This window comes from Lemur catta, chromosome 9 (assembly GCF_020740605.2).
Source record: "Lemur catta isolate mLemCat1 chromosome 9, mLemCat1.pri, whole genome shotgun sequence".
Lineage (NCBI taxonomy): Eukaryota > Metazoa > Chordata > Mammalia > Primates > Lemuridae > Lemur > Lemur catta.
In genome coordinates, this window is record NC_059136.1 from 80,765,382 (window position 1) to 80,777,746 (window position 12,365).

Consider the following 12,365-nt stretch of genomic DNA (forward strand, 5'->3'; position numbering starts at 1 on the left):
AAAAACATCCCACTCCAGAAGTGAGAGAGAAAACAGAAGGCGAATCCGTCTTCCTCTGCCCCCTTTTTCCAGCCGAGCCCCCAGCCCATTGGCTCCTGCCTGCCTGCATTGAGGGTGGGAGGTCCCTGATCAATCCACTGGCTCACATGCCAATCTCCTCTAGGAACACCCTCACAGACATACCCAGAAACAATCCTTCACCTGCCACCTAGGCAATCCTCAATCCAGTCAAGCTGACACCAGAAATTAACCACCACGTTGTTTGATTTCCAAATTTACTATGAAGCCACAATATGAAGGCTATGTGGCATTGGCTTAAACAGACAGATTTTGATCAATGGACTAGAATAGTCTAGAAACAAACCCTTATATTTATAGTGGACTGATTTTTTTCAATAGTTCCAAGGCAATTCTATGAGGAAAGTATAGTTTTTTCAACAATTGGTAACAGTTGTGTATCCATATACTATAAAAATGAACTTAGACCTCTACCTCACAGCCTACTCAAAAATTAACTCAAAATTGATCTATGTATTAATAAGAGCTAAAACTTCTAGAAGAAAACATTGAAAAGAAACTTTTTAATCTTGGTAGAGGCAAAAATTTCTACATATGACATACAAAGCACAGTCCGGAAAAAATTAAGAAATTGGACTTTTATCAAAATTAAAAAGTTTGCTTTTCAGAAGACATTATTAAAAAAATAAAGAGAAGCCACAGACTCTGAAAAAATATTTTCAAATTATTTACCTGATAAAAGACTTGTATTTAGAATAAAGAACTCTTACAACACAATAGTAAAAAGACAATCTAATTTAAAAAGAGGCAAAAGAATTTAATAAAAATTCATCAAGAAATTTCTAAACAAGAGAAATGCAAAATATACGTCCACAAAAAGGTTTATTTGAAAATGTTCAGCATTTCTTACAATAGAAGCATTATTTATAGTAGACCAAAATTGGAAATAATCCAAATATCTATCAACTGGTAAATGGATAAAGAAAATAAGGTATATCCATACAACGGAATACTATTGAGCATTAAGTAGTATGTAGTGTACTGATGACACACTACAACATGGGTGAAATCTCAAGTGCATTATGCTAGGCAAAAGAAGCCACATGTAAAAGAGTACATACTGTATTACTCCATGTATCCGAAATTTCTGGAAAAGGCTAAACTATAGAGACAGAAACTATGCTATAGAGACAGATCAAAGGTTGCTTAGGGCTATGAGTGGGAAAGTGGAATGACTGCATTTTAGCAGAAGCTAACTGGATGGATGGAAGTATTCTAAAATAAGATTATACAGATAATGGCATAATTGCATAAATTTACTAAAAATCATCAAACTGCATACTTAATATGGGTGAACTTTATATGTTTTTGGAAAAGATGCTATTTTGTATTCCTTAGTATTTTTATTAGGCCCCTTTTCATTATATTATTGAGTTAAGGCACTTAAGGTAACCAAGCAGTTTTCCCTTCGGTGACTGGTACTAATAATACATTTGGATTGATGGCTTGAAAAATTTTTTGTAATTAATGTGTAAATAAAAACTTTGTTTTAATTTAGGGAACAAAATAAAGATAATTTTTGGTAATTTGGATTTTTTGTAAAAAGTTATTACACGTATATATGCATATAACTATGTTTTCCCTGAGAATTCAAATAAAATCACTTATTATTACTTTTAATTTTCTTGAATATGGTCCTATGTAATATCAAAACATAATTTAATAATAAAAATTACCTTCAGGAAATTTCTAAGAAGGCTTATTTTCTTTAATAATTTAATAATTATCCTTATGTTAAAATTATAATTGGTATAAAAACACTGCATTTTATTACTATTCATCAATAATTAAACTTCAAAAGTAATAAGATCCTAGTCGTAAATGGCTGGATACCATCCTGTTCCTAACTACATTATGCATTTTAAGACCAGGATTTGCAGTAATTTAAAAGGGCAGCTTTATGAAAGAGATCATTTTTTATGGCTAGGAAATAATTTAACAATTAATAAGAAGCAGTCATGGGAATTCCTGAGAGGTCTTAGGATGACACTGCCTAAAGAGCGCCTAAAATGGACAAGTCCAGCAAAATATAAAAAAATTAATTAATATTTAATCCCTCTGTTTTTACAAGCAGAAAGCAGGAAAAAATATTCAGATCTATAACGCCAACCATCCATCTTTTTCAGTGTTAAAGCTGGAGAAGGCAAGTTAAAAAGAATACGTGCTTTAGGCTGGAATTCCCTGGCCCCCACATCCCTCTCCCAGGGCCAACAGGGCCATCTGGCTCTTGTGACCATGACACACCCTCTGCCTCAGTTTCCAAAATGACCCCTTTTATTCCCTTTTTGCCTTAGTGACCATTTTCAGCTGAGTGTTGGGAGAAAAGCAATTGATCAAAGTAATTCATAATAACAAATAAAAAGTCTTAATATTCTTATGAGGCATTTCCATTCTAAAACATGAACCTGGTGTATGTAAAATGCCAGGTAGATACCAACCAGTGGCTCAGTGAAAGTTATTCTCTTTCCTCATCCCTTTGATTCTTTACTGGTTTTTCCAACTGCATTACCTACTTCAGCTAAATCGTAGCAAGGTATGCAGCTGATCCCTGTTCTGCACTCTCTGAACATAGATGCTGGTGGGAAAGTGTGCAGGGCTGAAGCTGAACATTTGTATCCTTCACCAAGCTTTCAGCAAGCCACACTCACAGATTCATGATGTGACACATTTGACATTATCCTTCCAAGGAATTCCACTCCAGGGGTAGCATTGATGGCAATCTGCCACATGCATTGGAAGATTGTAGAGGATCTTTCATGGTTCCTCAATATCACCATGACCACTCTGCCTACCCCTAAGTTCAGCCCACTGGAGCCCCTAGGTCAGGAAGTTCACAAACCATTACTGAGCATCAGCTCTATGCCAGGCCCTGGATCCATGCGGGTCTTGTGTTAGGCACTGGAAATAGCCAGGTGACTATGACAATCCAGGGCTTCAAGAAACACAACTTGTCAAAGCAAAAAGACTGTCAAAACTATGTTCAGTCCTGTGCAAAGTATAATCAGCCTCAGAAAGAGGTTTTCTTGCTTTCTGGCCCTGCAGCTTAGATATCCTGGCAACAGTTTCAGAAGCTGCCCTGGCTGTACATAAAAGTAGAAGTAGCCTCTTCAAATCAAAGGGAACACCTTTTACTCTACAAAATTAATACCTATGCTGTCAATTAACAAACGCAGCAGGGGCCCATGAAGTCTCTCAAACAAAGCTGAGGGCAAACAAGCTTACATCAGTCACTACCCGCTTATGTTTAACTTGACTGTCATTTTAATTAACCATTCTTAAACACCAAAGCACGAGGCAGATCAATATGATTTGCCACAGGAAATGGGCCCTGAGAGTCCCAGGGACTTAATCTAGTCCCTCGAGCCAGTGCTAGGACTTAACCATTCTCCCAAATGTCTGGAAACAGAAGTTTTGCTAAAAACATTATTTCCAAATCCAAGAGGCCCCCAAAAGGAGGCGGACATGGGAAGACAGGTCCATAGGCTTTAAAGGTTGGAGAAAAAAATCCTGAAAATTAAAAATCTTCCTAATGTGCCCAGTTATTCTCGCATTCCTTCTTCCTCTCTCTTTACACACACACACACACACACACACACACACACACACACACACACACACACACACACACACACCTCTTGGTGTTTTCATTATAACAAATTCGCTGCACCCATCCCGACCTGACACCCTTGACTCAGCGAGCGCGCTGGGGCTGCTGCTGCGGGGACAGCGGAGACAGGCAAGTCACAAGTCACATGTTCCCCTTTGGGGCGAGTCCGCTGGCGGACACGAGGTTTGTGTTTCTGCCTCCTTCCTGTGCCCCGCCTCCTTCCCGCGCTACAAGTAGCCCAAGGCAGGGAACTCCTTCCAGAAGTTCTCCTGGGCTTCCCACAGCGCTGGCTTTCCCGCAGCCCGGGAAGCGCCCCGCCGCCCGTGCCGCCCACCGCGCTCTCTCGCCGCAGGTGCCGGCGCACGTGGGGAGCAGCTGCACCAGGTGGCGCCAGGGGTGGGGTCAATGAAGCGCAGCCTGAGGAAGATTTTGCGCCCTGGCGAGCAGAAGGAGCCCCAAGACTATGCCTACCAGGGCGTGCAGGACGACATGGACGGCTGCAAGGAGTCGCTTAAGGTACCCTGGGCGATGGGTGGTGGAGACCCAGTTCCCTTGGGACAGCCCTTGGATGCGAGGACGCGAAGTAGGAAGCTGGGAGAGGCCAGCGGGGTGTTTGCTTAGGGCTGTGTGCACTTTCCAAGAGTAGACCTCGCGACGTGGGGAGCCACGCTGATAACACGCCCATACCGTGCCTGCTTTGTCCCTTTTGTTTGCTTGCTTGTTTGTTCAACCTGTTCTTGCTCCTGAATGGGCAACTGCAGTCCGGGGAGACCTACTCAAAAAGTACCTGTGGCATTCGGTACAATTAGGCAATTGCCTAAAATCAGGACGATCTGGAGTGTGTGCTGTTTCACAGGGACCTTTTTGTAGATTTCGTTTGTAGCCACACAGCGTGTCCGGTAGTCCCCGGATAGCTGTTCAGGCAAGAGGTGCTTGGTAGAGAAACGTTCTTGACTAATAGACTGACACGGAGAAACCAACGCCTGCGAATGAAGCGTTACAGAGAATGCCCTGGCAAAACGCAGGTAGGACTAGTGAATTCCTCTTCCAGGGAGTGGGGGCGTCAGGAAACACTGTTAGATGAGACTCTCTGAGGATGGGAGAGTGGTCTCCTGGGGACGCTAAGGGCTGGCTGGGGGCTTCTGTTCCTTATACAGTTCTCCAGTGTGACCTAAGGCAGCACAGGGCCTGATGGCCTAGTCTGAGGCATAGAGAGGCTGTTGGGTTCTCAAAACCCACCACTGATTTCCTCAGATTGCCAGCAGGAGGAAAGGTCTCTTTTGAAACGTTGAGATGTCATTAAAAATTCTCTCCAACCCCCCATGACAAATCTCTTTCCACAGTGGAACCATGTTTGCAGTATGTATTTTCCAGGAAAAAAGTGCTTCTACACATACACATATGTTCATATATCTTTTAAAAATTATTTATGGAAGTATGAAGTAGCAGAGATTTCCACTTTGATTTACTCACAAAATATATTTTAGAATACTGTTCAAATTAGCACTTGGAGCTATACCTAGCTTTTTTGGAAGCTTCATAGTATTCCATTTTATGAATGTGTCATGATTTTTTGAGCCAGTCCAGCACTGATGGACACTTAGGCTGTTTTTGTTTCCGTTTTGTTTTGCTGTTACACACATGATTGTGTCTGTGAGTGTAAATGTGGCTTCTCTGCCCATCCATTCATACCTGTGTAGGTATGTCTGTATGTTAAAGTCCTGGCAGGGTCGAGAGGTATGTGCAGCTTTAATTTTAGTAGAAATTGCCAAATTGCTATCTAAACAGGTTGCACAAATTGTCACTGTTGCCAATCATGTATGTGAGTCAGGCACGTGTGATAAATCACACACACCAACAAGCCCAAGGTGAGTCTGCATATTCAGGTTGATCACAGACATTTTTTTTCTCCTTAATATTAGCATGTTAACTGATGCCATTTGGCTTCTCTAAAGAGCTGAGTCAGGACTGGATTTCAGCCACTAGGACAGTCTTACAATTTATATTGGACAGGAAGAAATTTTAAAATTTCAAAAATCACCCAGGTGGTTTGGTTTTTCTAGAGACATTTGCTGAGGGATTTCTGTAGCTCAAAGTCTCAAACTTATTTTGCTTCATGTTTTTCTTTAATTGTGTTTATTTAGTTTTATTGCCTAAGTAGAGCCACTTATGTTACTTAAGGCTTTTAGAAGCTACATTAGGGCTTGTAGATTGAGGGATTTATATATTTTATTTTATTAACTGCAGTAATTCGGGATCATTTCATAAAAATCCCCATGGTTAGACTTATTACAAAGCAACATGTGAAGGCTTTTGAACTCTAGCGATTTTTTCGTAGCTTCACAATATAAAAGATATGACATATAATATATTTCATATGTTGGCATTTGACCTTTCATTTGTTATAATCTTTCACCTTAATTTCCTTCTTTTTTTGCCCATCACTGCTTATATGTATTTCATTAAATCAACCTAAAGCAAATGTATTTGATATCTCTGCTTTAAAGGGCTTAGTTAGAATTAGCTTCTCTAAAAGTGATCTAGTCTATTATGTTCTGAATCTAATCATATAGTTCAAAATCAAAAAGAATATGAAGTAATTCTGCAACAACAGGAAACTACACTGAATGTATAATAATTTGTCTAAATGACATCCTTGGCTTTTAGGACTGTCACACAAAACCTGACAATATGTCAGGTACTAAATTGACACTGTTTAGCACAACTGATATTCTCATATAAAATATTTAGCTGCTGTTTGTTCATTGTGAATTCAGTAGTACCTTGTGAGTTTCTGAACCTAGTACTTCCTCTAAAGAGTGTGGAATGGGTTTGTGTTGATAGCACATCCTGAACAGACCCTGTGCTCTTTCTGGCACTGAGGAGTGGGCAGTGTAACCCCTTTATTACCACCTGAAGAATATAACAAATTCAAGTGCTAAAATGCTTCTGAATGGATTTAGGTAAATACTTTCTTTGATAGGGAGAGACATTGAGAAACAGCTTATTTCTTCAAGAAGCCCATTTTTAATTTAATACTGACTATGTAAAAATTTGGACATAGTTGGATGCTAAATGTCATATCCTGCAGTCACTAGAGCTATCATATAAATAGCATATGTAGAAGTCAGTTTTTTAGTTAAAAAGTGACACATCTATATTTAAAAGACTATCATAGAAGAGGGACTTTTAGGTACTATTCTGTGGTAACAGAAGCAAAAACCAAAGTTCAAAATTTTAAGAGGTTAAGTTTTATTTATTTCAACCTGACTTACTGAATGAATCCTAATATGCTAAATTCTTTATTAACTATATTAAAATACATTAAGTACTTTAACACTTCATTTTAATTGATTTTCTTTACAGTAGTGAGAAATGCTCTGGTTATCTTTAAAATCACAACTTAAGAGTTTCAACACATATATATTATCATATGGCAAATGTGACCAGTCATGGTCAAATGTAGAATTAAAGAAAGTATCTAGGCCATTTACTACTATTTGAAGATTTTTACATTTTCAGAAAATGGTCATTTCACAGTGGTTTCCATGAAAAGCTACTGTCTTTATAGTATGTTTTCCTTTTGCTCCACGTGATGAAATATTTGCTAAGAAATAGCTTTGGAAAAATTTCAGGCAAATGTATCATTTGATCACATATTTGCAAAACTGAAAGGAACATTGAGAAATAATTTTAGTCTATATATTGCCATAGGGCTGGAATGAGGTTCTTTTAATTTTTCTTATTTTTAACGTTGATTTTTTAAGCCTCTGGGGAATTAAAATTCATCAGATAATCTGGGGAAATTCTGGTGTATATAATAGTCCATGTGGCCTGACCTGCTGCTCTGTGAGAGCTCTGGTTTCTCCTTCCTGTCTCCCTTTCTCTCTTCTTTTCTTATTTTCTCCCTCCTTCCCTCCTATCCTTCTTTCCTTTCTACCCTCTCTGGAAAAATTATTTGCACGTATGAAAGTATCATGGAAAGATAAGTATTCAATCGGTAATACACATTTAGCAACAGCGTGTAAAATAAGAGATTAAGAAAGAACTGGAGACTTTTTCTCAAACTTTTTGTCTCAGAACCCTTTTAAACTTAAACATGATCAAGGATCCTGAAGAGTGCTTGCTTATGTGAGTTATAGCTACCAATATTTATCCTATTGGAAATGACAGTGGAGGAATATTTTAAAGCACAAGACACAGCATGCATTCCAGTAACTGTTAGTGCTGTGAGGTCACCACACATCTTGTGGCATCTGGAAAACTCCACTGTGAACTTGAGGGAAATGAGGGGGGGGGCTGGGCTGAAGATGGCCTGCTAGAGCTATCAGGAGGGCCTGCTAGAGGAGGGGCACTTTAAGAGGGCTTCAGGAAGCTAGGTGGATGGGGAACAAGGGAAGGAAGAAGGCCTTTATTTCTACAGCATAGACAAGTTTGTGATCAGAAAATAAAAACATGGACATAATGTATTGATCAATGTTTAGACATTTGCTTATACCTTCTTTATAAGCATTTTGTGTTTTCAAGAAAAATGTTTACCTTATTATAAGCATGGTAAATAGTCTTGGATAATAAACTTTTTAAAGCTATGAAAGGATTAACTTTATATTTATAAGCTTTGCATATGCTTGTTTGGTGTAACACTTTTCTATGTACCTCTAGGTGGTTTTTGAAGGAAATGCGTGTAGGTTACAAAACTTTATCCAGAAACAAAAGAGATTAAATGGCAAATATGATACAAATGCCTCCTCTTTGCATCATGCTGCAGCTGAAGGTCAAGTTGAGCTGATGAACATGATCATCAATGATTCCTCTTGTGAAGGTAAAAAATACACTACAATGAGTGTTCCATAAATCTTTCGTCCCATTAGATTCATTGGAAAGAGTGGTATGAAGTGATTCTGAAGGGTAGATTAGTGCCAATTATAAAAGGCCTTAAAATTACTAACTGGTAGCCAAGGGTAGAGTACCAACATTGAGAGGCAGGTGGCAGAGGAAATGCCAGAAAAAGAATGAAGAGAATGATGGATAAGACATCGATGATGCAAAAGCCAAGGGAGATGTTCCTGGCACAGGTAAGTTAGAAGGACCAGCTCCCACAAGGAGACCAAATAGGAAGGAGATCAGAATAAAGCCCTTACATTCGAAGGCCCCACTGACCTTTGTAAAGATGATTTCTGAAAAGTGGTGAAGATAAAAGCCAAACTTTAATTAGTGAATGGCAGTTTGTAAGTATAAGTCCCTGTCTAAGTTTGGTGCCAAACAGAACGAAGAATGGAGTGACTTGTCTTGATCAGACAGGATGGTCAAGAGAGGTGCGTGAGGGTATGTGTGCTTCTTGGGGATGTGGTGTGTATGTGTGTTGTTGAGAATGAGGCACTTGGATGAATGAAAGGAGATAGTGGAGAGAGAAACTTTTAAAAAGGAAAGAAACAGAAAACATGCCCGCCTGGTTCCAAGTATCATAGGTGATCCCCAAATCATATTTATGAGCAAATACTTTTTCTCCTACCCCAGACATAAAGATATACTGCTGCTAATTTAAATGGTTGGTAAAGTGGACAGCTGTATCTATTTTAGAATAGCCATAGGACACTGCAGGATGAAAAGACTTGTTATTCTTATGCTGAGCTCACAGGGAAAATAGTGCTACAAATTGCATTATAGAAATGTGTGCAAACCATGTGTGCGTCAGGGGTTCTAGCTTGAATTCTAGGCTTGTGGTTTATTAGCGGTGTTTCTTTTTCCTGTTAACGTTTTTTGAACCATTGCTATTGGCCAGGCATTCTGCTAAGATCTTTAAAGACATGATTTAGTGTTATTCTCCCAGGAACATTGCAAGGGATGTGTGTTTGTGTGCATGTGCGTGTATGTGCATGTGTGTAGATAGATGTATGTACGGGTTTTTTAAAGTTTATTTATCATACTAAATTTGAATATGAGACAGCTGAAGTTCAAAGAGGTCAGGTAACTTTCACACCTCCTTACTTGCCGTGTGATGTGGGCAAGACTGTTAGCCTCTCTAGGCCTCAGCATCTTCATCTTTCTGAAAATTGGTCATGGTGGTAGCTTGTGGGCTGTCGGAGGCTTGAGTGAAATAATGGTCATGTGCAACGTTGTAGAGTGCCTGGCACATAGTTCTTGCTTCTACATAATCTTGGTATTTTATCACAATCCCAAAATCCATATACGCATAAAAACATGCAACAATAGGTGCTATTTCTTATGAAGGTTCTTGATAGAAATTTAACTCAGTTGGCAAAGTCAGTGCCATGCTTCTGTTTATTGTTGACAGGTGCCCTTTAGACGGCTCATGTCACATGAGAACAGAAGCTGTATCTTTTTGTAAAGAAGATGCAGCTGATTATAGTCACACTTAGCACTGAGTTTTGAAGTGAGTAGGCACTCAGGAGGTATTGGATACAGTCCCAGCAAAATTTAATCTATATTTTGGTATCTTTTTCTAGTGCTGAATGTAATGGATGATTACGGGAATACCCCTCTGCACTGGGCTGCAGAAAAAAACCAGGTCGAAAGCGTTAAGTTTCTTCTCAGCAAAGGAGCAAACCCGAACCTTCGAAACTTCGCCATGATGGCGGCCCTCCACGTGGCTGTGCAGGCTATGCACAACGAGGTGGTCAAGGTGAGGGTGCTGCTGGCTCGTGGGGCCCTGATCATCGGAGCAGGGGCTGGCTCCCAGGTCTGGCCCTCTGTACTGGGCTGGAATGGCTGCCCTAAGCTGCCGGGGTAAACCAGATGTAATGATTACGATGGTTGCTTTACTTCTCCTCAACTGACGATGATGATGTTGATGATAGTCCTATTTTTATTGAGTAGTTCTTATTTACCAAGCATTTTTCTAATAGTTTTGTATGGTTTAATTTATGAAATCCTCATTTTAAAAAACCCACTATGAAGGAAGACTATTAATATTAGTATTTCCATTTCATAGCTGAGTGCACTGAGGCCCAGATAGAATGGAATAACTTGCTTAATGTTGCATTACCGGTGAAAGCAAAGATATAGGAGTTTTGTTCTCATCTTTATGTTTCCAAATTCAGGCTTTATCATTTTTACCTGACTGATTTATGACTAAAAGGAAGAAGGTAATCAATGCCTCAGTGAAAACAGAAAACATAATAATAATTTGTTGTTTTTGTCAGAGAGATTAGTTAGCGTAAGACATAATGATACTATTGGGAAATTTCTTATTGTTTTTCAAGGTTTGAGAGTAAGTTTGGTCAAAAAAAGGAAACCCTGGTAAATACCTCAAGGGTAAGATTTAGGCCATGGCTTTTAAACTACATCTCAGGAGTCTCACAGACACACTAGAAAACAAGCGTGCTTACCTAAAGAACAACGCAATTTACAAATGGATCATGTTCCAGAAGTTCATTTCTAAGACAGGCTATTTGGAATTTATGATAAGTTTTCCTGTAAAACAGTATTGCAAATAATGATTTGCTATTGTGGTAAGCCACAACAAAACCTAATTGTCTGTAAATCACCAAGGAGATCCATGAGTCTCAAGTTCGCTTTAGTCCAAAAACCTTTCTCTCAGCCCTCTGAGACCTTGGCTCCTTTAAGCCTGGCACAGAGGGTGTGAGAGGAGCCCCTTTCGGCTCTCTGACTGTTCCTTGTGTACGGCTCCATCGCAGTTCTTAGCACATGATATTGGAGTCAGATATTCCTGTGCTTTTCTCGCCTGTGGCTGGCTGTCCTTGAAGGAGGGGCTGTGTCTTACTAATCTAAACACCTCCAGTCCTCAGCACTGCTGGTAAATGATGGCTGTTGAATGAATGAATGAATGAATGAATGGGTGAATGGGAGTTCTGGCTGAAGGAGAAAGGGAGAGCCGAAATATCAGAACCTATGACAATGAGTCAAGGCAGCCCCCAAGGAGGTTACTAGAAAGGCCTCTGGGAACAGGCTGGTTTTTCTTTTTAATATCTGCATTATTCGTGAGCCAAGTGCCCCTTCCATATCATCTGGGTTGGGCCACTAGTAACTGCAGGGAGTCCCCCAGAGATGGCACATATCCTCATGGAGCTCTTGGTGCTTCCTCTGAAGGCTCTTTTCAGAAACAAATGCCCATTAACTTAATTAATATGGGCTCTGAATGTGTGATTTGGGAATTCAAAGGCAGGTAACAGTTGGAAGACTCTCGTTAATTAGAAGGAAGAAATCTTCAGACTAACAAATACAGAGAGGGAGATATCACATAGAAATAGAAAATAAAATTAAAACTCATAACTGATTTGTAAACTAGAAGGCCGACATGAAAGAAATTTTGCTTCTGGTGAAACCAGAACAAGAAGAAAAATAGGGTTATAAGAGTTATATAATAACTGTTGCAAAAAATTTGTCTCTTTCTTACTGGGTCTTACCAGCCGTAACTATGTCTAAAAATATTTTCAAACCACTTTGGTTCACCAGAGATGATGAGAGTAGAAGAAGGAGGAGGAGTTTTAGAGTATTTCCCTTCATGCTTGCCAATAGCAGTCCTCCCTGCCTGCCTTTCCCAGTGACACCCAGGGGTCAGGCCTGCACCTGCCCAGCCCTCGCCAGTTTAGAAGGCTGCTCCACCACTGCTCCGCCAGCCTTCCCCCAACCCTCGCCCCGCTGCCTTATGGTTGTAAATAAAAAATTTTCCTCCATGCAACACCTCAAGTTCCTGCAC

The 12,365-nt window shown here is 39.7% G+C and overlaps 1 protein-coding gene across 1 annotated transcript in view; it reads left to right on the forward strand.

Annotated features, from left to right (window-relative positions):
- The first annotated feature begins 4,090 nt into the window (after nt 1–4,090).
- Nucleotides 4,091–12,365, forward strand: part of TRPA1 (transient receptor potential cation channel subfamily A member 1) — a 48,276-nt gene continuing 40,001 nt past the window's right edge. Inside the window, exons 1-3 of the mRNA XM_045560642.1 lie at nt 4,091–4,201; nt 8,348–8,507; nt 10,153–10,328. Of these exons, the coding sequence (XP_045416598.1) occupies nt 4,091–4,201; nt 8,348–8,507; nt 10,153–10,328 (447 nt within the window). The remainder of the gene's footprint in view (nt 4,202–8,347; nt 8,508–10,152; nt 10,329–12,365) is intronic.